General features: G+C 42.5%; 1 protein-coding gene across 2 annotated transcripts in view; it reads left to right on the top strand.

Annotated features, from left to right (window-relative positions):
* The window catches only part of LOC139749377 (glycine receptor subunit alpha-2-like), a 231,530-nt gene that overhangs the window by 34,968 nt on the left and 173,594 nt on the right, over positions 1–22,968 (top strand). For both annotated transcript variants that reach the window (XM_071663162.1, XM_071663161.1), the window contains exon 3: positions 5,626–5,711. In XM_071663162.1, the coding sequence (XP_071519263.1) occupies positions 5,626–5,711 (86 nt within the window). The remainder of the gene's footprint in view (positions 1–5,625; positions 5,712–22,968) is intronic.

Raw genomic sequence — 22,968 nt, 5'->3', positions numbered from 1 at the left:
TGTGGAAGGTATTAAGAATATATGGTGTGGGAGGCAAGTTGTTAGAAGCAGTGAAAAGTTTTTATCGAGGATGTAAGGCATGTGTACGTGCAGGAAGAGAGGAAAGTGATTGGTTCTCAGTGAATGTAGGTTTGCGGCAGGGGTGTGTGATGTCTCCATGTTTGTTTAATTTGTTTATGGATGGGGTTGTTAGGGAGGTGAATGCAAGAGTTTTGGAAAGAGGGGCAAGTATGAAGTCTGTTGTGGATGAGAGAGCTTGGGAAGTGAGTCAGTTGTTGTTCGCTGATGATACAGCGCTGGTGGCTGATTCATGTGAGAAACTGCAGAAGCTGGTGACTGAGTTTGGTAAAGTGTGTGAGAGAAGAAAGTTAGGAGTAAATGTGAATAAGAGCAAGGTTATTAGGTACAGTAGGGTTGAGGGTCAAGTCAATTGGGAGGTAAGTTTGAATGGAGAAAAACTGGAGGAAGTAAAGTGTTTTAGATATCTGGGGGTGGATCTGGCAGCGGATGGAACCATGGAAGCGGAAGTGGATCATAGGGTGGGGGAGGGGGCGAAAATCCTGGGAGCCTTGAAGAATGTGTGGAAGTCAAGAGCATTATCTCGGAAAGCAAAAATGGGTATGTTTGAAGGACTAGTGGTTCCAACAATGTTGTATGGTTGCGAGGCGTGGGCTATGGATAGAGTTGTGCGCAGGAGGGTGGATGTGCTGGAAATGAGATGTTTGAGGACAATGTGTGGTGTGAGGTGGTTTGATCGAGTAAGTAACGTAAGGGTAAGAGAGATGTGTGGAAATAAAAAGAGCGTGGTTGAGAGAGCAGAAGAGGGTGTTTTAAAATGGTTTGGGCACATGGAGAGAATGAGTGAGGAAAGATTGACCAAGAGGATATATGTGTCGGAGGTGGAGGTAACGAGGAGAAGTGGGAGACCAAATTGGAGGTGGAAAGATGGAGTGAAAAAGATTTTGTGTGATCGGGGCCTAAACATGCAGGAGGGTGAAAGGAGGGCAAGGAATAGAGTGAATTGGATCGATGTGGTATACCGGGGTTGACGTGCTGTCAGTGGATTGAATCAGGGCATGTGAAGCGTCTGGGGTAAACCATGGAAAGCTGTGTAGGTATGTATATTTGCGTGTGTGGACGTGTATGTATATACATGTGTATGGGGGTGGGTTGGGCCATTTCTTCCGTCTGTTTCCTTGCGCTACCTCGCAAACGCGGGAGACAGCGACAAAGCAAAAAAAAAAAAAAAAAAAAAGAAATGGAAAGCATTACATAGCTCCTGTTCCTATACGTAGATATATGACGACTGCATCTCTGCAGCAATAACATACATGACCTTGAATAATGACTGGATTGTATATCTTGCTTTGAAAACTACTTTTAACTTGTGTTTAGACCTCACGTGAAGAAATACCTGCTCTTCCCAGTGAAGAGGATTGGATTACATATATGTCCTCTGGTGCAGTGATGGCTGTACTGAGTGACATGATAATTCACTTTCGAGTTTTACCATCACGGGAGTATAAAGTCAAATCATTCTCATGTAGAACACTTTTCTCAATGATCCTACTTCAGACTAGAGTTAAAAGATAATCCAAAAATACATAAAATCCTTGTGGGGATCAAGTGTCTTTAAACAATGCTTAGAGAAACAATGAAACAGAAGGTTTTGTATATGTGTGTGTGTCTGGGACCAGTGAGGGTAGCGTTTCGCTGTCTCTCTCTGTATCTTTCCAAGATTACTGCCCTCCCACGCTGTGGACACATACCCCCTTATGACAAAAGATCTATGAAGGTGCAATGCATAGCTGGGCATACTTGAGGACCATTCCTAAGATCGCAAGAGACAACAGTTTCGTGAAATATCAGACTGTCTCCACACACACACACCGTGAACACCGACTACCACATGCCACATACTGCTTTGAACGACCTGTAAAAACCCATCACTAACTTTACCAAGCGGGGCTGGGCGATCATTGGCTGAACTACGTGAGTTACAACGCAACCAGCTAAAGAGCGTTGATAAAGATGATTTTTAGCATGTTAGCTGAAACGGCACGGGCTACTGAGTCCCTGTCAAGGGAATCCAATGAACGCTATATATATAAATATATATGTATATATATATATATATATATATATATATATATATATATATATATATATATATATATATATATATAGCCATACTTTAGTCATGTGTATTGAAGTGGTGTGCAATAAAGTCAAAATGAGTGAACACAGAAATAGATGCCTAGTGCTTGGGTACTTCGAATGCTCGCTTTGGCAACGCACTGTGTGGGTTGCCATTTAGCATGGATTTGGTGTAGTCTTCCTATCCCAATATTCCAAATTAAAGTCTAGATACCCAACGGTAATGCGAATGCCCTACTTGGCTTATGTGTGGAGAAAAGAATGTCGGATTTAAATAATCACGAGTCATGTGTACGGCATTTTCCCAGTAAGTGTCTGAGTTGGACGCATTGTGTACGGCATTAACCCAGTGTCTGAGTTGGACGCATCCATGTGATCACCACGTTGATCTTGGTCTAGGCTTACCCTCAGACCATGCGCTTATAGCAGTATCATCACAAATCCCGTCAATTCAAGAGTACCTCGCCTCCCGTGCATGTGGTCTGGGCCATCATGCTCTCCTCCGTACCCAAATAACAAGTAGGTTAGTTAAAAAGCCTATCAAATACGACACTGTTGATCCTGATAAAGTGTTTACGTATGTTCCCGCAGCGTATCTACCCTCAGCTTTCTGGTGAGACTTATATGTGTTTGCTGGTAGTATGTATGCACGCAGTGTTGTATAACTGTGCTTGTACAAGCAGGGCACACGTAACGCCGGCTGTGACTTTCTGTGGGCAGATGGGAGCGTTTGCTTTAATGATTATGCTCGGATATGGAGTGGCATCGACTGGCGCGGTGGGGAGAGCCAGCCACACACTCACACACGCCTACCCTCACCCACGCCTCTTCACCAACAGACCAGGAAGTTAAGCAACATTTTGAGGACATTCTTAACCTTAGTGGTGTGTGGTAGAAGCCGAACTTATCTCACGACACATAGTTGTGTACATAAGTGTTTGGACGACCCTTCAACTCCGCCTGGTGTGGAACCAAAGGCTCAAGCGTAATAAGAAGGCTTGCGGGCCAGGCGATGTGCCGCCTAGTAAACTCAAAACAATTCCCTCTCTTTTGGGTGCTACTTATCACTCTGCTATTTAATCATGTGTTCATGTCGGGTATAGACCCGTCGTCCTCCTCCTGCCTGCATGACAGCTAAAACTAATCATCATTATCAAGCGAGGGTCTCGTACGATAGTGACTTACTCTAGGGGCGCGTGTGTTATCAACAACATGGCTACATTAGGTGATATGGTCCTTTGTGATAAGCTGAGCAAACAATAGTACGCATGACGGCCGCTAGGTGGGCAGGCAGGGGATGTCTTGAGCGTATTGTAACCTTACGACCACAAACTGCTCTGTAGAAGATATTTGAATTATTATCCTACGTGTCTTAACATTGTCTTAATGATGTTATTCCACTCTTTTGACCTTCCCAGTAAGGTAGATATTTCTCAAAATGGAAAATGGGCTGTACACCCATGTGTATGGTGAATATTTTCGTCCTTATGTGATGTTTGCACATAGTCTTGTATGGGTGGGAAGATCACAGAGGCTTTGAGAGGTGATATCAAATAATTTTTCTCTCATGGGTTCTTAATGTTCTCAATGTCTCCAGCCGAACCTAAGTTCAAATTCGACAATTCCTTTTGTGTTCTCTGTGGGTCAGATCAGCTGTGTGTATTACCTAAGATATCTAGGTATGTTTGAAGGTATTCCTGATCATGTTTTGTAGATGTGAGTGTAGGACTCTGAATGTCAGAGAACGCAAGAAGTGGACGCGTTGGGAATGAAATGCCTTGAGACGGTTTGTGGCGCGAGGCGGCTTCATCCAGCGAGGCATGACTGTAAAAGAGAGAGAGAGAGAGAGAGAGAGAGAGAGAGAGAGAGAGAGAGAGAGAGAGAGAGAGAGAGAGAGAGAGAGAGATGCTGTGGTAACTGGAGGAAAAGGAACGTCGAACTAAGATGATATATGCTGCAAAAGTGGAATGAATGAAGAGGAAGAGAGAGACCGCGAGGGTAAGAATAGGCTGGGGAAAATGAGGTTTCGAGGCATCGAACCCTGAACACTTAGGAGGATAAGGCGGTGTGCAGGCTATAAAATTAATTGAATCGATGTGGTATATGAGGGGCGACGTGCCCTCACTCTCTCCTTGCCTCATCCTCCACCTGCGTCGCACTTCTCCTCCACCTGCCGTACACTCCTCTTCCACCTGCCTCACACTCCTCCTCCACCTACCTCACACTTCTCCACCTACCTCACACTTCTCCTCCACCTGCCTCACACTCCTCCTCCACCTGCCTCACCTCGTCCTCCAGCTCTCTCCTCCTCCAAGTGTCTCATTCATCTGCAGCCTCATACTTCCATCCTCACTACTCCTCACCTGCCTGCAGAGTCTCTCCATCCATCCATTTCATCCACATCTGGCCTTACCATCCACCTGCCTCAAAATACTCCCTCCACACACACACACACACAAACACACACACACACACACACACACACACACACACACACACACACACACACACGTATCATATTTCACACCACGGTGCAATAGCCACTGTGGTCACGTAATGCGTTGCCGGACACATATATATATGTGTGGCAGTTCACGGAACTGAGGCAGCATTTCAATCACCCCTGATTCTGTGGAGCCGTATTTCCCCAGAGGGAAACAAGAGCTTGGTGTGGGTGATTACTCTCAAGTGGTAGGGCCTGCATGGTCTGTGGCTTCGTTGGTTACGTGCAAAGAACGAGCAGGGGTGAACACTTTACGTAATATTCTCCATCATAATTGCTACGTAGGGAGCTGTGGTTTCGGTGCATTACACATGACAGTCATAGAGTGTGAGCGAACGTGGCCTTTTTTGGACTGTTTTCCTGGTGCTGCCTCGGTGACGCGGGAAACGGCGATCAGGTATGATACATAGAATTACATACATATATATATATGTATATATATATATATATATATATATATATATATATATATATATATATATATATATATATATATATATATATATATATATAACATGTATTTCATTTTGCATACATACTCGCATGAGCGAGGTAGCGTCAAGAACAGATGACTGAACCTTAGAGTGTAAAAGTCTTCGCTTGGCTCTTTGTTCTTTTTCTCCTTTTGGAAAGTAATACAAGAACGTGGGGGGGGGGGGGGATTTCCAGCCATCCACTTTCGCCAACTCTAATGCATAACACGCAAAAACATACATATACACTTGAAAATGTGCAGTTATGTACATGACCTGAAACAAGCGAAATTAGACATAAACAGGACAAATAGGTAAATACAAACACACATAAACCCACATACACACAATAAACAGGACAAATAGGTAAATACAAACACACATAAACCCACATACACACAAGTCATACACACTTGCATTTACACCCGTGAGCACAGCATTTGATCAGCTCCGCTGCAGCGAACCAAATGTCAACAACGCTATATATTTCAGGTCGTGTGGCAAGATGTCGGACCTACAGATTCTGGACCATCTTCTGGAGACGTATGATCGACGAGCGACGCCCACGAACCATCTCAGTAAGTGAGGCACAGTTCTAATGCAAGCACTGGTTGGATGAAGAGGAGCAATGTGTGTGTGTGTGTGTGTGTGTGTGTGTGTGTGTGTAGGATGGTGGCCTCCTATGAACTTAGCCAATCACCTTTTGTCATGGTTGTGGCGGGTTGTGTTGAGTCATTTTTGTGTCAGGATGGCCAGTGTCAAATGCTTTGTTGATCTCTATTGCTACTAGTACTGTGCGGGAAGGGGGTTGGTTGTAGAAAGTTGGATCCATCTAGGATATATTGTGTGAGTTCAGTGTGTGCTGTGGTGGTAGAATGTTCGAGTATGAAGCTGTGCTGTGTGAGTCAGATTGTGATTTTTTTTTTCTCTTGTGGGTCATTTTTCTCTTTTTTCACAGAGTTTGGACACTGAGGATAGAGGGGATATAGGGCGTTAGCAGGTTGGGGAGTTGGGTGGTTTAGAGGGCTTTACGATTGGTATTACGCTGGAAGGTTTCCAAATGTCGGGGATTTTGTTGTATAGCCAGGAGTTCAGAATCATGACAGATGAATGGATTAGGATGGAACAAGAAGCTTAAGACAGTTAGAACACTTCATTCCTACGTCCCGGTTCAGTGAACCATCTTTAGGAAATGGACAACAGCTTAGGTCAACCCTCTGGACACAGTGACGTGTCGTGACCTCATAGGTCCTCCGGCGCTGCGCCACACTCCTCCACTATGTTGTGAGCTTCAACATTCATTCTTCCGCTGGTCCATTTGGCAACTCATAGAATCCATCTCTATGATTCGTCGTCTCCTCTGTCGCGATATAAGCTTCCTCGACCATTGTTCTATCCTTCGTTCCTAATTCTTCTGGCACTACGTTTTTTTGAGCCTTCAACACAGAAGTTGGATATGGTTCCGTGCATGTGACGTTCAACGAATTTGAAGTCCTTAGAACCTTAATATCAGCCTTGTGCTCACTTAGGCTTTTGTCCAAGCCACAGCTACATTCCCAATAGAACACTGCGAACATGGTATGTAGGAGACGACCCTGTTCGTATTTTTGTTTCTCTTATTCTTGAGTCTTAAAGTATCACTTATTTTCGTACTTGCTGCACTTACTACATTGACTCCAAATTTCTGTAAACATCAATCTGTTTCACTTGTTCGTCTGTCCTTCGTTCCGCCGACTCTCTCCTTCTCATCCGTATCTTTTTATTATTTCCTTCGCTTTCTTTCTTAGTCTCAGCATCATTCCATCTGGTTATATAAGTCTTTTGTAAACTTCTCCAGTATACTTTAAATCGTCCTTTGGCAAGTCAGCTCTGGTTATACCATAAGCTCTCAAATGAAAACTAATCAGAACCACAGTCTGAGAGAGAGAGAGAGAGAGAGAGAGAGAGAGAGAGAGAGAGAGAGAGAGAGAGAGAGAGAGAGAAACCCATGGCTAGTCTTCTATGCTGTCTGAGCCTCCAACCCGACCTATATTGGAACTAGTTTTGTATAGCTACTTCTTCGCACAGGTCGGTCCTCATCCCTCATGCTTTCTAGCACTCTTGACGCTGATTCTAACGCCCCATCTGCATGTACGTTTGTTCCAACACTATCACTGGGATCCTCTTTTTACTCCTGTAACTAAATCAGATGTGTTTCCCCTCGCGAGTATTCGTCTCAACGAATAAGACACCAGCAAATAGATTTAGGTAGAACCCACGTCCCAAGTTGCTGTAAGGGGGAACTCTACCCTCGTAGATAATGGTGTTGGAATCTCCCATTATAATCGAATCTTGTTCATTGTTAAACTCTGTCAAATGGTAATCAAGTGCTTCCTCAATCTCTGGTGTGTCTTTGTTGGGGGGCGTCTATAAACTAATCCTGCAATTATACCCTTTCGAAGCGTATCTCTGATTCCTACTACAGAACTGGAGTCGCTTTTAGCAACAGCTCCAACAATTTTCAGTACAGGATTACGTTGAATCTTTAACAAAGAGCAACAACAGACCACCAGTTTCTGTATATCCCCCTAACGTTGTTACATATACTGCATCCAGGACTCGTGTATTCGGCGAGGAAATCTGTATTTTCAGTATCTAACCAAGATTCCGAATAACCTTTTATTTTTTGTTTCCCCCAAGCAGTTGTCCCTAACATTGATATCTTTTTTGACGTACGGTCCGTTCATCAACATAAAGTATTGTAGTACACGACTGTGAGTTATCATTTTGATAGGCATGTGCAGCATTGTATATAGGGAGTCTTGTCCACTTAAAACATGGTTCGTAACCTTGATTTGACCTGTTCTATCTTGCTCCCTGTTTCTACTTGGAAATTGATCTCCTACGGCCCGACTCTGCTCATTCCTCCAACTTGCCCTCATTCCGATCCTGAATTAGCAGACCAAACCTTGTCACGTTCCCTCACTTCTTTTGTGAGTAAAGGTGTTCTCGCCTGCACCTTTGTCACGTTCCCTCACTTCTTTTGTTACCAGCCTGCACCTGTGACCTGTCCTGAGCTGTCCCGTGGGGCGAGTGCTCTATAGGGCGGTTGTCCTGTGGGATAAGTGTCCTGTGAGGCGACGATTGTCCTGTAGGGCGGGGTGTCCTTTAGGACGAGTGTCCTGGACGTGTGAAGTGACATTAAGCCGCTGCATTCTGCCTTTTCCCTTTACTTCCTCACAGTTCTCGACGAGGGTTAGCTGATCCCCATCTCGCCATGCTACACCCCCTCCTTCACGCGTCTCTCTCACTGAGGAGTGACGTCCCTCCCTTGCTACCCCCAAAATATCTTACAGTTTAACGCAAAGAAAGCAGAAATTTCTTCTCTTATTCCCCTTAACATAGATATTCTAGTCCTGATCGTCTAATTAAGGCATCTCCAACTATTAAGCTAGATTTATTGTGAGTCAGAATCATCCTTTCCCTGAATTTCTCCTGCTCGCCGACATTCCTTCTCCAACATATGTGGAAGATAGTGCTATTCTCTAACTTCGTCTTTATGGCCAACATACCAATTCTAAGTTTTCTACCTCAGTTGCCACTCATGATTCGCTCTGCCCCCAATCTCTTTCGCACACTCTCATCCAATCATCTGATTTCCCTTAATCCCTTTACTCTCCTTCGACGATGATTTCTAAGTGTAATCTTTCGCACAAGCTACAGAACTGACAAAGAGGGAGAGAGGAACTTATCTTCTTCCTTAATGAGAAAAAGTCTTGGGCTGAGTCCCCCCCATAGTTATGACAGAGGCCACTCTGCTGGGCGCTAAGTCGCTGGAGGGGGGGAAAAAAAAACGGCGTCCGCTTGTTTCAAACGTAAGGGAAGGTTTACGAAAGGCCAGCACTCGCGAACAGCGTTCATCTAAGCTCTTACTGTCACTCAAATCCTGATCTTAAAAGAGAGAGAGAGAGGCGGTGAAATGACGGTGAAACACAAGTGTAAAAAGTGAGAGGAAGGAAGAACGGACTGTCTGTCACTGCTGTGTTATGAAAGATTTCAAGGGCTGTAAAATGCGGAAGACGTCGTGAGAAACCTCGTTGAGTTTAAATTAGTTACCCAGAGCCACAGTTCCCCTCAGAGCCACAGCTTCTGCGTCGTTTTCTTTTCTTTCCTCCGCCCAGATGTGCTCAAGTAACATAGTTTACATTTCTCAGGCTCGCCCACATACCAAGATAACACGCGTGAAGCAATCTACGTGACTCGGATGTCAGTGACACGTCACACAGTTGCTGTGTATTGACATTAGCAGGAAACGATAGGTAACAGAGCGACGAGAGAGAGAGAGAGAGAGAGAGAGAGAGAGAGAGAGAGAGAGAGAGAGAGAGAGAGAGAGAGAGAGAGTGGTAGCTTGTCTGTCAACAGAGCGTCACTGACTAGTTCGAAGCCTAGTATGGAATCAACGCGACGACCCTACCCCCTTTTTTTTTTTTTACGATACGTCGAGTGAATGTCGCTGGCTTTAAAGGGGACGGTTGTGGGTGAGCATGGAAGAATTGAACGACGATATACATGCATGTTCTATTTCTATTCAATATACTGAAGAATATCATGCTCTGTGCAATGAATCAATGAAGACATAGTACAACGAAGAATGTCAAAAGACGCGAAAGTAACAGTAATTGAGACTAATACTGATAAACTCCATCTTTTTGAGAAATGGTCGAGGTTTCCTGAGAATCAAAGTAGATTTGAATCAACACTTATCAGTGCAAAGACTAAAGTGACATGTTACATTTGCTTAACTATAATGTATATTAATTCACGCTAAGTGGCATGGATTTGGTAAACAGAGAAGAGGTAATAAAAGCTTTGCGGAAGATGAAAGTCGGCAAGGCAGCGGGTTTGGATGGTATTGTTTTGGAATTTATAAAAAAAGGGGTTGACTGTATTGTTGACTGGTTGGTAAGGTTATTTAATGTGTCAGGAACACTGTTAAGTCATTTTGGTGTGTGTCATAGACATAGCGAAGGCGGCCAAAGTGAAGGAGAAATTGCAGTGGTTAAAAAGGATGTGCCATCTACTTTCATTTCCCTCCGCTTTGTTCAGATAAACACTGTTTTATCATCGTATTCAGTTGCATCTTAACCTGGTTATTGATCATTCAAAATGCAAAATGCACTTTTATTACGAAATAACTTTTTAACAACACTTTTAACAACACTGAATTTGGACCTATGGCTTTGGGAGCTAACATACCCTACAACATTTTCATGGCTGAATATTCATCTTACAGCCATGATGTAGATAGATTTGTCTATCTGTGTTTATCAACTATCAGTGTGTGTTGAAAGACGTAATACAGCTACCGACCCTTTTGACGCGCCCCAAAGTCATATAATGTCAGAGTTCAAGGTCATGGAGTTAAAGATTGGGAAGTAATTAATGAGATGAAATATCATAGTTCAAGTCCTCTCACACCGGAAGGTACGATGGCGAACCTAATTTGCACACCTGAGGTTGTTTGTGATCTTCATGTTGGATTTAATCTGTTGGTGTCATGGCTGCGACCAAAGCTTGAATGAGGAGGTTAAGCTGATGCTTTCTAGTTCCTCAGACTCTGGTTGCACTAAACCGTTATCGAATTATTATCAAAATGAAAATTGTCTTTGCATAGACGTATAGGAAGTTTAAAGCACCTGACTTTGCACTTGTGTTTGCTCGTCTGTTTCTTTACCGTTTATAAAACAAGAACTTTTCCATCTTCTTGGAGGTATGAGTTGGTATATCCCTTCCCTAAGACGGGTGACCGTTCTAACCCCTCTTACTATCGTCCTATTGCTTTGACATGTACCATTTCCAAAGTCCTTGAATCCCTCCTCAACTCCCACATTCTTAAGACATCTTGAATCTCACAGTCTTCTCTCCGATCAATAGTATGGCTTCCTTAAGACGAGACGCATCGATGATATTCCTTCCTATCATGTTAATGTCTGGTCATCATGTGTGAAAGATTTTGAGGAATCTTATGTACTTGCCGTTGACGTGTCTAAAGCTTTTGACAAGGTGTGCCACCGGGGTCTCATCACTTAAGCTCCCCTCTATTCGCCTCTCTCCCTCACTTTGTTCCATCATATCTAGTTTCCTTTCTGGCCGAACTGTCTCCGTTAACAGCGGTGTCCGTCAAGAATTTGTCCTGCCTTCTTCACTTTTTCTCCTTTTTATCAACGATTTCTCTTTTAATAACCAAATGCACTCGTGCGCCGACGACTCCACGCTGCATTTATCCACATCCTTCAATTAAATCTTCTCTCTCTGGATCAGCATCTCGTGTTGACACAGCTTCCTCAATAAACCCGGAATTGGAGAGGATATTTCAGTGGGCTAGACAAGATCTGGTTAAGTGTAATGTCTCCAAAACCCAATTTCTACGCATCTCTTTATCGAAATATCCCCCACAATTTTCCTCTCTCCTTTGATGGTTCTGTAATTCCAACTCTGGAATTGATGACATACTTCACTACAAAAACATTTGCGATAATCTCAGCAGAGCTTAAATTAGATGCTGTAATCTTCCCATGGAAAGTTAGGTTACCTCAGTCAGCATTTTTCATTTATCCACTGCCTTTAAAGTGCAAAGACTGACGTTTAAAGAGGGCAGCCGGAGGAGGAGAAGCCTTTGTGAGGAGACATTGATAAGTGTGTGGTCAAGTGAACCAACTGGAGGCGAGATTGCGGAACTATAAGGTGGAGGATTGGATGTGAAAAACAAAACCAGAGAGTCTTGGGAGAGTGGTCGTGACAGACTGGAATATAAGGGGCAGCTGATAATATGCTCCAGATCGTAAAGAATAAGATAACGCGAAGGGTTTCCACCCCCTCACCGTCAGTGTGGCAGGGTTCCGGACATTTCCATGTGATGTAGGTCGAGATTTTTTAAAGCAGACGACCTCATTTTGAGGAGGAGAGGGTGTCACTGATTTTGGTGTGGATTGACGGTTGTGGGGTTAGGAGAGCAGTGGATAAAACAAAGGAACCATTGATGGATGGGAGTCGAATTGCAAACCAAAGTTTGGAGAATCGAAGCGCACCTTGCGTACATTGATAGTGCATTAATAGGCTTGTTGGCAACACTAAATGCCTAAAGCCACGCTCATGTGATGCCTAAGGACCACCATACAAGCTGTTTTTCATTCGTTTTTAAATGTGTTGGCCAACAACTGCTCTGCTTAAGCTGAGCGTTTGAGTGTTAAACCACCTGTGCAGTCTGATTTACTCTACAAGCCAAAATGTTGGTCTATGCGATGTCTGTCACTGACAGTTATCGTACATCCAAACATTTTGGTGTGTACAATTGAAATTATGAAGTTAATATACCACCCACATTTTTAGGTTTAACTATGCAGTTTTGACATAGTTAAAACTGGATGAAAAAACTTAGATTGTATAGTGGCCCTTACACTCCGGCATCTCAGTAACCAAGTGCATTACAAAATCCATTTCTGTAATGAAGGAGAGACGCTGTGTATACTGCCATAGTTTCAAAATAAGGGGAATTTTTATCATTATCAAATTTTTTTTTTTGGGTCTGCCTCAGCCTAACTAAAGGGAATGGACTAATTTTTCCAGACCGGAGAGAGATGGGAGTTTTTAAGTAAATTTTGGGCACTCACAACGAAGCAACGTGCAATATGAGTCTAAAGGACATAGCCAGGAATTCAGTGCCAATCTAGTAAATTGGGGGAACCAAATCTAGTTACGAGAAGAAAGAAAATGGTAGCTGAAGAAAAAGATTGTGGAAAAGACAAGAAGAAGAGGATGAGCAACTTGTGAAGAAAGGATGGACGAGCATGTTGAAAAAATGAAAGAATTGGCGGTAAAATTAATGAAATAGCTTGGAACTTAACATAGAGAAAATGGAATGAGAATATCATGGGAATAGAGAAAGTCAAGAAGAAGAGGAAAAAGGAAAGAAAAAAGAAGATTAAGTCACTGAAAGCTGAGGAAGAACTGAAAATGATACTAAGAATTGATATGTGTATGTATATTCCGTATATGCTTGTTTCCCGTTTCTCGCCTTAGGAAGTAGCGCCAGGAATACAAGAAAAGCCGTATTCGCTCGCATCCATTCTCTAGCTGTCATGTATAATGCACCGAAACCACAGCTCCCTATTCACATCCACGACCCCACAGACCTTTCCATGGTTTACCCAGGACGCTTCACATGCCCTGGTTCAGTCCATTGACAGCGAGGCGACCCCTGTATACCACATGGTTCCAGCTCCTTCCCGTGCACACCTATCACCCTCATGCATGCAGTATAAGAACTGAAGACAATGTTGACAAGAGATAATCAGTATGAGAACGTCATATTTGGACTAATTGAAAATGTAATTAATACAGTATGGAATGAACAATCAAAGAAAACAAAAACAAAAAAAAAGGGATTTAGATGCAGTTTCCTACTGTATACATAAAAGGAAAGAGGGAGGTTAGGAAAATCAAGTGATGCGACAATGGACACCGAGCAAAAACGATATATATATATATATATATATATATATATATATATATATATATATATATATATATATATATATATATATATATATATATATATGATTACCGTGTAAGATGTGATCCTGGTAACATCTGTTGGTGTCTCTGTATACATTCCTCCATCTGTGATTCGTCACTGTTTGCTTCGGAAGATGTGTCGAAATACACGAAAGCGCTTACGCAGCTTTTTCATGCTTTTGATATTCCTTCGTGGTCAACGAGTTCATGTGTGATCGTCAGGTGTCTGCTTCGTCAATATGATCATATATAGTATATGTAGTGTTTATAGGGAGGGCCTATTTAGGGTCTCAGATGCCCATACCGTCACAGCGAACATTAAAAGAGAGAGAGAGAAAAAAGAGGAAATCCAAGAGCAAATGGTGTGACAAAAGGCCGACGAAAGAGAAGAGGAGCGAGAGAGAGAGAGAGAGAGAGAGAGAGAGAGAGAGAGAGAGAGAGAGAGAGAGAGAGAGAGAGAGAGAGAGAGAGAGAGAGAGTAATTTGTTTTACAAGAATCACCTTGAGCCTAAGACAAGACACCGAGCTTTAATTTATCAAGACCAAGTTAAAAGCAAAAAAAAAAAAAAAACCAAAAGAAAAAGATATGACAGATTCTTTTATCTTCTCTGTCAAGTGAGAGGAGAAAAGCCTTGCCTGGAGTGAATCCTGGCAAGTTTAAAGAAAGATAAGCTTGGTTCCAGAAGCGCAACAACAAGTGTTCAGTGTGAGGAGAGACAGAGAACAGCAGCAGTTTGAACCAAACAAGTCGTTGTTAGCTTTCAGGTCAGACAACATCGCATCGACCTTGGGTCTGTGTGTCGACGTAATTCTCTCTCTCTCTCTCTCTCTCTCTCTCTCTCTCTCTCTCTCTCTCTCTCTCTCTCTCTCTCTCTCTCTTGCCCTCCTCTTATACCTACCCTGACTCAAGGGCCATACCTGCGTGTCGCTCTTATGCACACTCATCTTTGTCGTCAGTCCCTCAGCTGTTTATGATCATTCCGTTGCCCACTCTCCCGTACCTTCCATCAGCCTTCTGTTCTTACGCGTTCCACAATATCGACTGGTCTTCGAAGGTTCCTTCACTATAATCTGTTGGTTCATTCCTCTCATCCCCTGCACATCAGTTCATTCCTATTATCCCCTGCACACCTGTTCATTTCTCTCATCCCCCTGCACACCCGTTAATTCCTCTCATCCTCTGTACACCCGTTCATTCCTCTCATTCCCCTGTACACCCGTTTATTCCTCTCATCCCCTGCACACCTGTTCATTCCTCTCATTCCCCTGTACACCCGTTCATTCCTCTCATTCCCCTGTACACCCGTTCATTCCTCTCATTCCCCTGTACACCCGTTCATTCCTCTCATTCCCCTGTACACCTGTTCATTCCTCTCATTCCCCTGTACACCTGTTTATTCCTCTCATTCCCCTGTACACACGTTCATCCCCTGATAATTCTCCATTTGTTCTAAGATTCTTAGTCTGTATCACTGTTTACATGACATTCAATCTTCCTTTCCCATATCTGGTGGGTTTAATCTTCCTTTCCCATATCTGATGGGTTCAATCTTCCTTTCCCATATATGGTGGGTTCAATCTTCCTTTTCCATATCTGGTGGGTTCAGTCTTCCTTTCCCATATTTGGTGAGTTCAATCTTCCTTTCCCATATCTGGTGGGTTCAATCTTCCTTTCCCATATCTGGTGGGTTCAGTCTCCCTTTCCCATATCTAGTGGGTTCAATCTTCCTTTCCCACATCTGGTGGGCCTCAAACCACCTATTTCTACAACTGAGAGTGACCCTCTCCCACAACGCCTAAATATCCAACAACAACATGTAACAGGTCTTTCAAATATTCTCCCTTCATACGATATGCCAGGTGGATTTGAGAATATCCGAATATCCTACCACTCGTATGCCTCATAATCTTTTATATATTCCCCTCTCTCACTTCCCCTCTCCTGAGCTCGCTAATATGGCTGCAGTGGAAAGCATGTTCACATTAAACCCAGTGGATCTGACTGTGTTCCCGAACCTTTCATCTTCCTCTTGGATTTAATGGTCTCCACTACATATCCCATTTTCTCCCTTGACGCCTTGCTGTCATCCCATTTTCTCCCCTGACGCCCTCCTGTTGCGCTCTTTGACTCCCCCTGCATATGTCTTCACTTAGCCAAGTTGTTCACACCTGACTCGTTTTCGTCCTCCCTCACATATGTGCCTTTCTAGGCACACACATAGTCATGTGTCTGTCTTGTATTCCTAGGTATATTGGACTCTGGTATGCTTCTCATTCGTAGAATTCATTCATTCTTGTATTCAACACCTCGTAAACTTGCGAATTTATAACAGATGTTTCACTTTTGATTATTATTCTAATAGCATTTCAAGTTTATAGTTACTGGTAATCTTTGATATTACAGGAAAATCCTAGAATCCCCTCAATTTTGCCCTCTATTTCTGCCTCACCCACACATACAGTCTCGTCATCTCACACCTAAACACTTGACAACACGGAAGTCACAGAGTTCTTCGTAACTCTCACTGTGAGTGCTATTTGCTGGCTTAAGACCTTTGATTAAAGGTTGACAAAGAGGATATATATATGTGTCAGAGGTGGGGTGAACCAAGTAGAACCGGGAGACCAAACTGGAGATGGAAGAATGGAGTGAAAAAAGATTTTGAGCGATCGAGGCCTGAACAAGCAGGAGGGTGAATGGCGTGCACGGGATAGAGTGAATTGGAACGATGTGGTATACACGGGTCATCGCACTGGCAATGGACACAACTATGATATATATATATATATATATATATATATATATATATATATATATATATATATATATATGACAAGTATATATGTAGCATTACTAAGCTTCGAAGTTGTTTACTTTTGCTTTCTTGTTGAAGAGTGAAAAATTATCTTTCGTAATTTCTCTTTACTCGGGGAAGTCACAACACCAGACAGACAGAATTGTACTGCAGTATTTCAGGAACTTTACCATGTCTTCACGCGAAAAGATATTTTTTTTTTATTGTGTTCTACGATGTTTAGAGAATATGCCGTACTAGTAGTAGTAGTGAGAATAGTAGTAGAAGCAGAAGTTGAATATTAGTAGTAGTAGTGGTATTAATGACAGTAGTAGTACAGTAGTAGTAGTAGTAGTAGTTGTAGTAGTAGTAGTTACAGTAATGATCAAGGTAAACGCATCTGTCCCTTGTGGGCCGAGTGGGGAAAAATAGAAGGAAAATCATAAACGCAAGAATTCTGGTGGACGAAAATAGAAAATACGGAGGATAGTGGCGAGCAAGTGTTTTGCCCACCTGGCTCACACGATTTCTTCCTCCATGAATCCTGTTGTCTATGTTTTTTCCCCCCCCTCTTGAATGGTGTTGTTTGTGCTGGTGGTGTTGTGTCTTGGTGTGTGGGTTGTATATCCTCTAAGGGAAATCTTTTTCATGTCTTTTTTTTTTTCCCTATCTTTCTTTCTTTTTTTTATTCTAAACTCCTCAGCTCTTGTTTGCTGTTGGGCCAGGGAAGGTGTGAGTTGCGATATATATATATATATATATATATTCTTTTTGCCTTTTTTTTTTTATCGTTCTTAAAAATGGGGTTTTCTCGGCTATAACATTTTCCTCCAGACATTCTTTTCCTCTTGTATGAATACGTGTGGTGAGGCTGCTCCACCTGTATACTGTTCTGTGGTCGCTGGTTCCCTAAGCTTAGATGAGATGAAGAGCTGCGTTGACTGTGGGCTGACTGCCGCCCCACCAGGAGGATTTCAAACCGATTCGTGCTGGCTCATCCTGGCAGACCCTAAGGGCCTCGCAGTCAGAAACGCTAACCGCTACACCACGGAGGTAATATTCCACATGTGGTCTTCTCATTGCTGTAAGATGAGTGCCGCTGGATGTTCTAATCTCATTGCTGGCCGTCTTTTTACGTTTCATCAATGCATTGAGGACTATCTTCATATTTTCCTCCACCCCAGCCTTTATGGAACCAATAATGACGTTCCTTTGAACTCAAAACATCATTATTCCCCACCTCCACCTCTTCGCTGGCGCACCTTAATTGATCGTTATGTTTGAGGTCTGCGTCTGGGGCTTTGTTTGGATGCGTTAGGTCATTGGGAATTTTCGTTTGATGGTCTGTCTGTATTTTCCCGTTCTATTCCGTGTTCCATAATGTCTTTTCAAAGTTTGTGTATTATGATCAACATATATATTTTTTTCATGCCTTCTTTCCTTAGGGTTGGTGCGTCATCTGTATAAAGTGGTGAAGTATGTGGTGGTCTGGTCATGTATAATTCTTCACAAGAACATGACGTATTAGTGAGGTGCCAAGAAAGTGGTAAAACAGGGTTCCATTATTTCGTATTTTGATCCCTATGTCAGATGTTTTGGATAGATCCCGGATGGGTAACGTTGCATTGTTCTCTGTTCTACACTGCAGGTGTTCTTTGTTCGTAGGTAAAGGTAGTGTCTGTTTCTGTTCCCTTTTGTTATTGTCTTTGAATCCGAGTTGTATTTTGTTGTATTGTCTTTTTCTTATCTTTCCAGTCTTCTGCTGCGTGTTCCCGAGAGAGATGTAGGCGTATGGTGTGTTGTTTGCGTGAGAGATATCTCCCTATGATGTATTGTTTACGTGAGAGATACATGTCTATGGTATATATTTTTGCGTGAGAGATACATGTCTATGGTATATTGTATGCGTGAGAGATACCTGTCTATGGATTATTGTTTGCGTGAGAGATGTCTCCCTATGGTGTATTGTTTGCGTGAGAGATGTCTCCCTATGGTGTATTGTTTGCGTGAGAGATGTCTCCCTATGGTGTATTGTTTGCGTGAGAGATATCTCTCTGTGGTCTATTGTTTGCTTGACATTCCTACTTCACATGTCTCATCGTAGCGATGTAGAATTGTGATGGAAACCATGAGGGTAGAGATGCAATTAAGGATTCAGGTTTTCTTATTATTGTTGTATTGATCTTGCTATGTCCTGGTGACGTATCTTTGAACGTGTTGTATACGTCTGCCACGGTCGTAAGAGTGGTCAGGTCAGGCTCGGGGGAAAGCTGGCTGGTTCAATAATTGCGACTGAAGGTACGCGTTCCCTTTGGCGCGATCGCAAAGGTCTCGTAAAAGCATGACCTCGGTGGCTGGGTCGAAATTTTATAGTCCTGGGGCAGAGATTCTATATATATATATATATATATATATATATATATATATATATATATATATATATATATATATATATATATATATATATATTTCTTTTTTCTACCTTAGGGTCTTCGGAATTTTTGTTCATTCTGGTCGAAGATATAGAGGGTTTGCATTTATAACTTCCTAGGAGTATTTGATGCTTCTTTTTTTTTTTTCCTAGGAGTTTGCGTGTCTATAAGTGCGTTCCATCTGTGAAATAAGTGTCCCTCCCAGGTGCTTTCGTATAAGTTCGGGTCATGTCGCACTCTGCAACTGTTTGTAGTCTTCTGTCCATTCTTATTTTGTGAAATAAGACGTAATACGTTGATGTTGTGTGTGGCTATGCAGTACCTTCACTTCCTTCACAAGTTGAAGATGAACAGCTGGATTGACTGTGGGCTGACTGCCGCAGCCAGGATTCGAACCTATGCCACTCTCGACCACTGTATTGGGCGGTCTATGAATACGTCATGGTCATCCACGCTAACCACTAAACCACAAGGAATAGAAACAAATACTGCCGTACTTCCTAAATGACCTTTATGTAAACTTGTAATGAACCAGTGTAGTTCTGTAATTTGATTCTGCTGTGTTGGTTTTACATTGCTCTCGCGACTTCGTCAAAAACAGTCATTTCCTCCCACCTCTCTACTGTCTTGCCTTTTTCCCGTTTAGGTTTTTAGAAGTTAAGTTGCGGAAGTTAAGTTGTGGAAGTTAAGTTCAGTCGTAAAACTTTTCCAATCTGCACGGCTGAGGCCCAGCCTGAACTGGACGGGGATTCGAACTGGAAAGAAATGTTGTTTATCAATCTGTCTCTCGCCTACAGGTGTGAAAAATGACACCTTTTGGCCGGTATGTAGTCTGGATTGATACGCTGTCTCGCTCTAATGAACACTCTGGGAAGTAAGGTCCGAGATGGATAGCATTTTCTTTCACTCATTCAGTGGATGAGCGAGTTGTCCATTGCATTGGCATTTTCTTGCCCCAATACTGAGTGCAGAGCATTAAGGTCTTTCTAGAAGTACTTTAATGTGTTTTCTGCTCATTATAGACCTCTGTGGTGTAGCGGTTAGCGTTTCTGACCTTGATTTATTTAAGGGCCGACTGCCCATAAAGGGTCGAGCGTGGCATAGGTTCGAATCCTGGTTGCGGTAGTCGGTCCACAGTCAGTCCAGCTGTTCATCCTCCTCTTAGGGGGTTGGTTTAAGAGTTGGTTGATAAACTAGGTACCTGGCTTTAAGCTAGGTTATGATATATATATTTATTTATTTATTATACTTTGTCTCTGTCTCCCGCGTTAGCGAGGTAGCGCAAGGAAACAGACGAGAGAATGGCCCAACCCACCCACATACACATGTATATACATACACGTCCACACACGCACATATACATACCTATACACTTCAACGTATACATATATATATACACACACAGACATATACACACATACACATGCACATAATTCATACTTTGCTGGAGAGAGAGAGAGAGAGAGAGAGAGAGAGAGAGAGAGAGAGAGAGAGAGAGAGAGAGAGAGAGAGAGAGAGCGTTAATGGGACGGCCTTGATTAGGGCATTCAGTCGCCCGCGTCGTCTCTGCTAACACTTAGAAAAATTGTCTGCAGTCGGCAGATGTGGACGTGTGGGTGGGAGACATCGTGTGGCACTGACACTTGGTCTTTAGGTATTTGTAGGTCGTACTACCATGTTACCCTGAAAACTATGCGTAGTGTAGTTCAGATAATTCTCATTGACGAGGTTTGCCACCTCGATCGGTTTGGCAGACAGGAACATGAGAGGTCCATGCTTGTCTTCTGTCAAGACTTGGTCAAACTCGCGGTTTCCTGAACGGGTTTTGCAACACTGTGCCCTCACAGCGGTGCCCAGTTAGTGTGAGTGATGTTTATTGACTTGAAAGTCCATCTTGCTTCCAAGGTGTTGTGTTTGCGAGTCTGCCATGCGTTGCTTTTGCAGCCTTACCTCCTGACTTACCCATCGGTATGACCCATTTGTAGGTCGCTCTGTCGAGATTTCATCTTTACACTCCGTGGTCTTCTTAAATGAAGAACATCCTCGTATTATTTGATGTATTTGGAGTACGTTTCTCCTTGAGCTTTTGTAGGTGAACTTAAGTTTTCCTTCTTTCGATTCGTTGATTAATCTTCCTTCCAAGACTGTTTGACGGTGAAGAGGCAGAGCAAAACCTGATGCCTCTTCTCTTTCCTTGTCTTCGATCTGGTTGTCTGGGTGGAGGAGGTGCTTGGGTCTAGGAGATCGAGTAGGATCGGATTCTCTTGTGTAGCTTGCCTGAGGGAGTATCCTTCGTGCATAGATGCTTCGGTTTGGGAGTTTGGTTGATGGGTGTAGTTGTGAGTCGTCCATTTCTTCCTTCTTCTCAGGTAGTTTGGCTTAGGCTAAATCGTGAAATAGGAACCCTGTGCTAACCAGGTGTATGTCACCAACAGCCATTACTCAGTGTTGGGAAAATCCTTGGAAAAGTGGCGTTGTGTGGGACTCCTCTCCCGTCCGGAGAGCCAGTCATTAACAGCGGCTTTGTGTGTTAACCTTCCCGTCACTGCCTAGCCTAGCGGTATCAGACAGACGCGCATGGATGACGTAGGTCATCATCTTGAATAACGTGTTGTTTGGTGGGTTAAATATGATGTCTTTCGCTACATTGTTTTTTTTCTCCCCTTTGACGAGGCTTTGTTGGTTTCTTGCCTCAGTTTAGTTATAGTTATAATTATCCTATTTTCGGCCCTAGAAGATTTACGTTTAGTCTCCAATTATTTCCTTAATCATGAGGATTTCAAAGGGGCACCTGATGAAGCCAGAGTCCACGTCAGTACACTTGCAGTTAAAACAGATTGGATTACGTTTGTCCCAGTGTTCTCTAAATGTGTGGCTCTCTTGATGGCATTCATGTGAGTATTTATCTTCTTAATTCTATGTAAGGTCATGATTTTATTATTTCACTTCATGTCCTATGAACGGGATGCCCTTTGAACCTCACGATGTTTCCCAAAGTTTTAGCTAAAATAATACTAAGTGAAGGAGTGATAGACAGTAATAGATATAACATCCGGAACTCGTTTTTTCGATATGGAGTATAAGAAAAACAAAAGAGGTGAATACGAGGACGCTTTGTTAATGAAAGACAAATTGACTCAGTATGTAAAGGTATAAAAGAATCACTAAATTAATACTGATATCATCAGGATAGCACATGATATCAAGTAAGTGGTGTAGTCTCTACGTAGAAGAGATGCACATTAGGAGGTTGGACCATTTGTTTTTACACCAAGCCTCACATGAGCAGTAGGAGATTGGGAGATACTGTGTAACTCATAAACTTATGAACCTTTGCTATAGGAAAGCTCATTGTTGAGCAGCAGCGTGTTTGTATAGACGAATTAATCTCCATATATTTATGGTGCTTGACTGATGACTGGCAGGAAACACCTTTTTCGATAACGGAATGTAATTGATAATAGATTGATGAGTTATAGCGAATTGTAATTTATCCTAGATGGATGAGTTGATGAAACTGACACTTCAGTAAATTGTTTATTTACTAGGCCCATTTATGCTTGCCAGAGGAATATAAAACAAGTGTAAGTTAGAAATAGAAATTTGTTATCTAAAGAGACAGAAAAGAAGAGAAAGAATATAAATGCGATGAACATGAGATTAAATTACTTATTGAGAGGTCATTTGAGACAGAGAAATGCATGTTATTATCATATATGCAGCAGGTTAGGTATATGGTGCGAAGATAACGAAATGTGAAAGATGATAAGAACATGATATCATGGAAAGAGCTTGAAGAAGGATATTACTGAAGTGGTTAGTTACTAACCGCTAACCATGCACCAAATGGGAGCCACTGGGGAGATGTAGGGGACCAGCAAAGCTGGCTTGAAGAAAATCAAATCAAATTGTTGAATATAAGAAAGCGGTCAACGAACGCATTTAAGAAAATATTCCCGTACTGAAAACGTATCTCATATTCAAAGCAGAGGGTATGGATTTGGTCGACAGATTACATAGACGCTTTTTTTGCTGAGGGTCAAGGCTAAAGCTTT

The sequence above is a fragment of the Panulirus ornatus genome, chromosome 7, assembly GCF_036320965.1.
Source record: "Panulirus ornatus isolate Po-2019 chromosome 7, ASM3632096v1, whole genome shotgun sequence".
Taxonomy (NCBI): Eukaryota; Metazoa; Arthropoda; class Malacostraca; order Decapoda; family Palinuridae; genus Panulirus; species Panulirus ornatus.
This window is presented reverse-complemented; position numbering and strand designations above follow the sequence as displayed.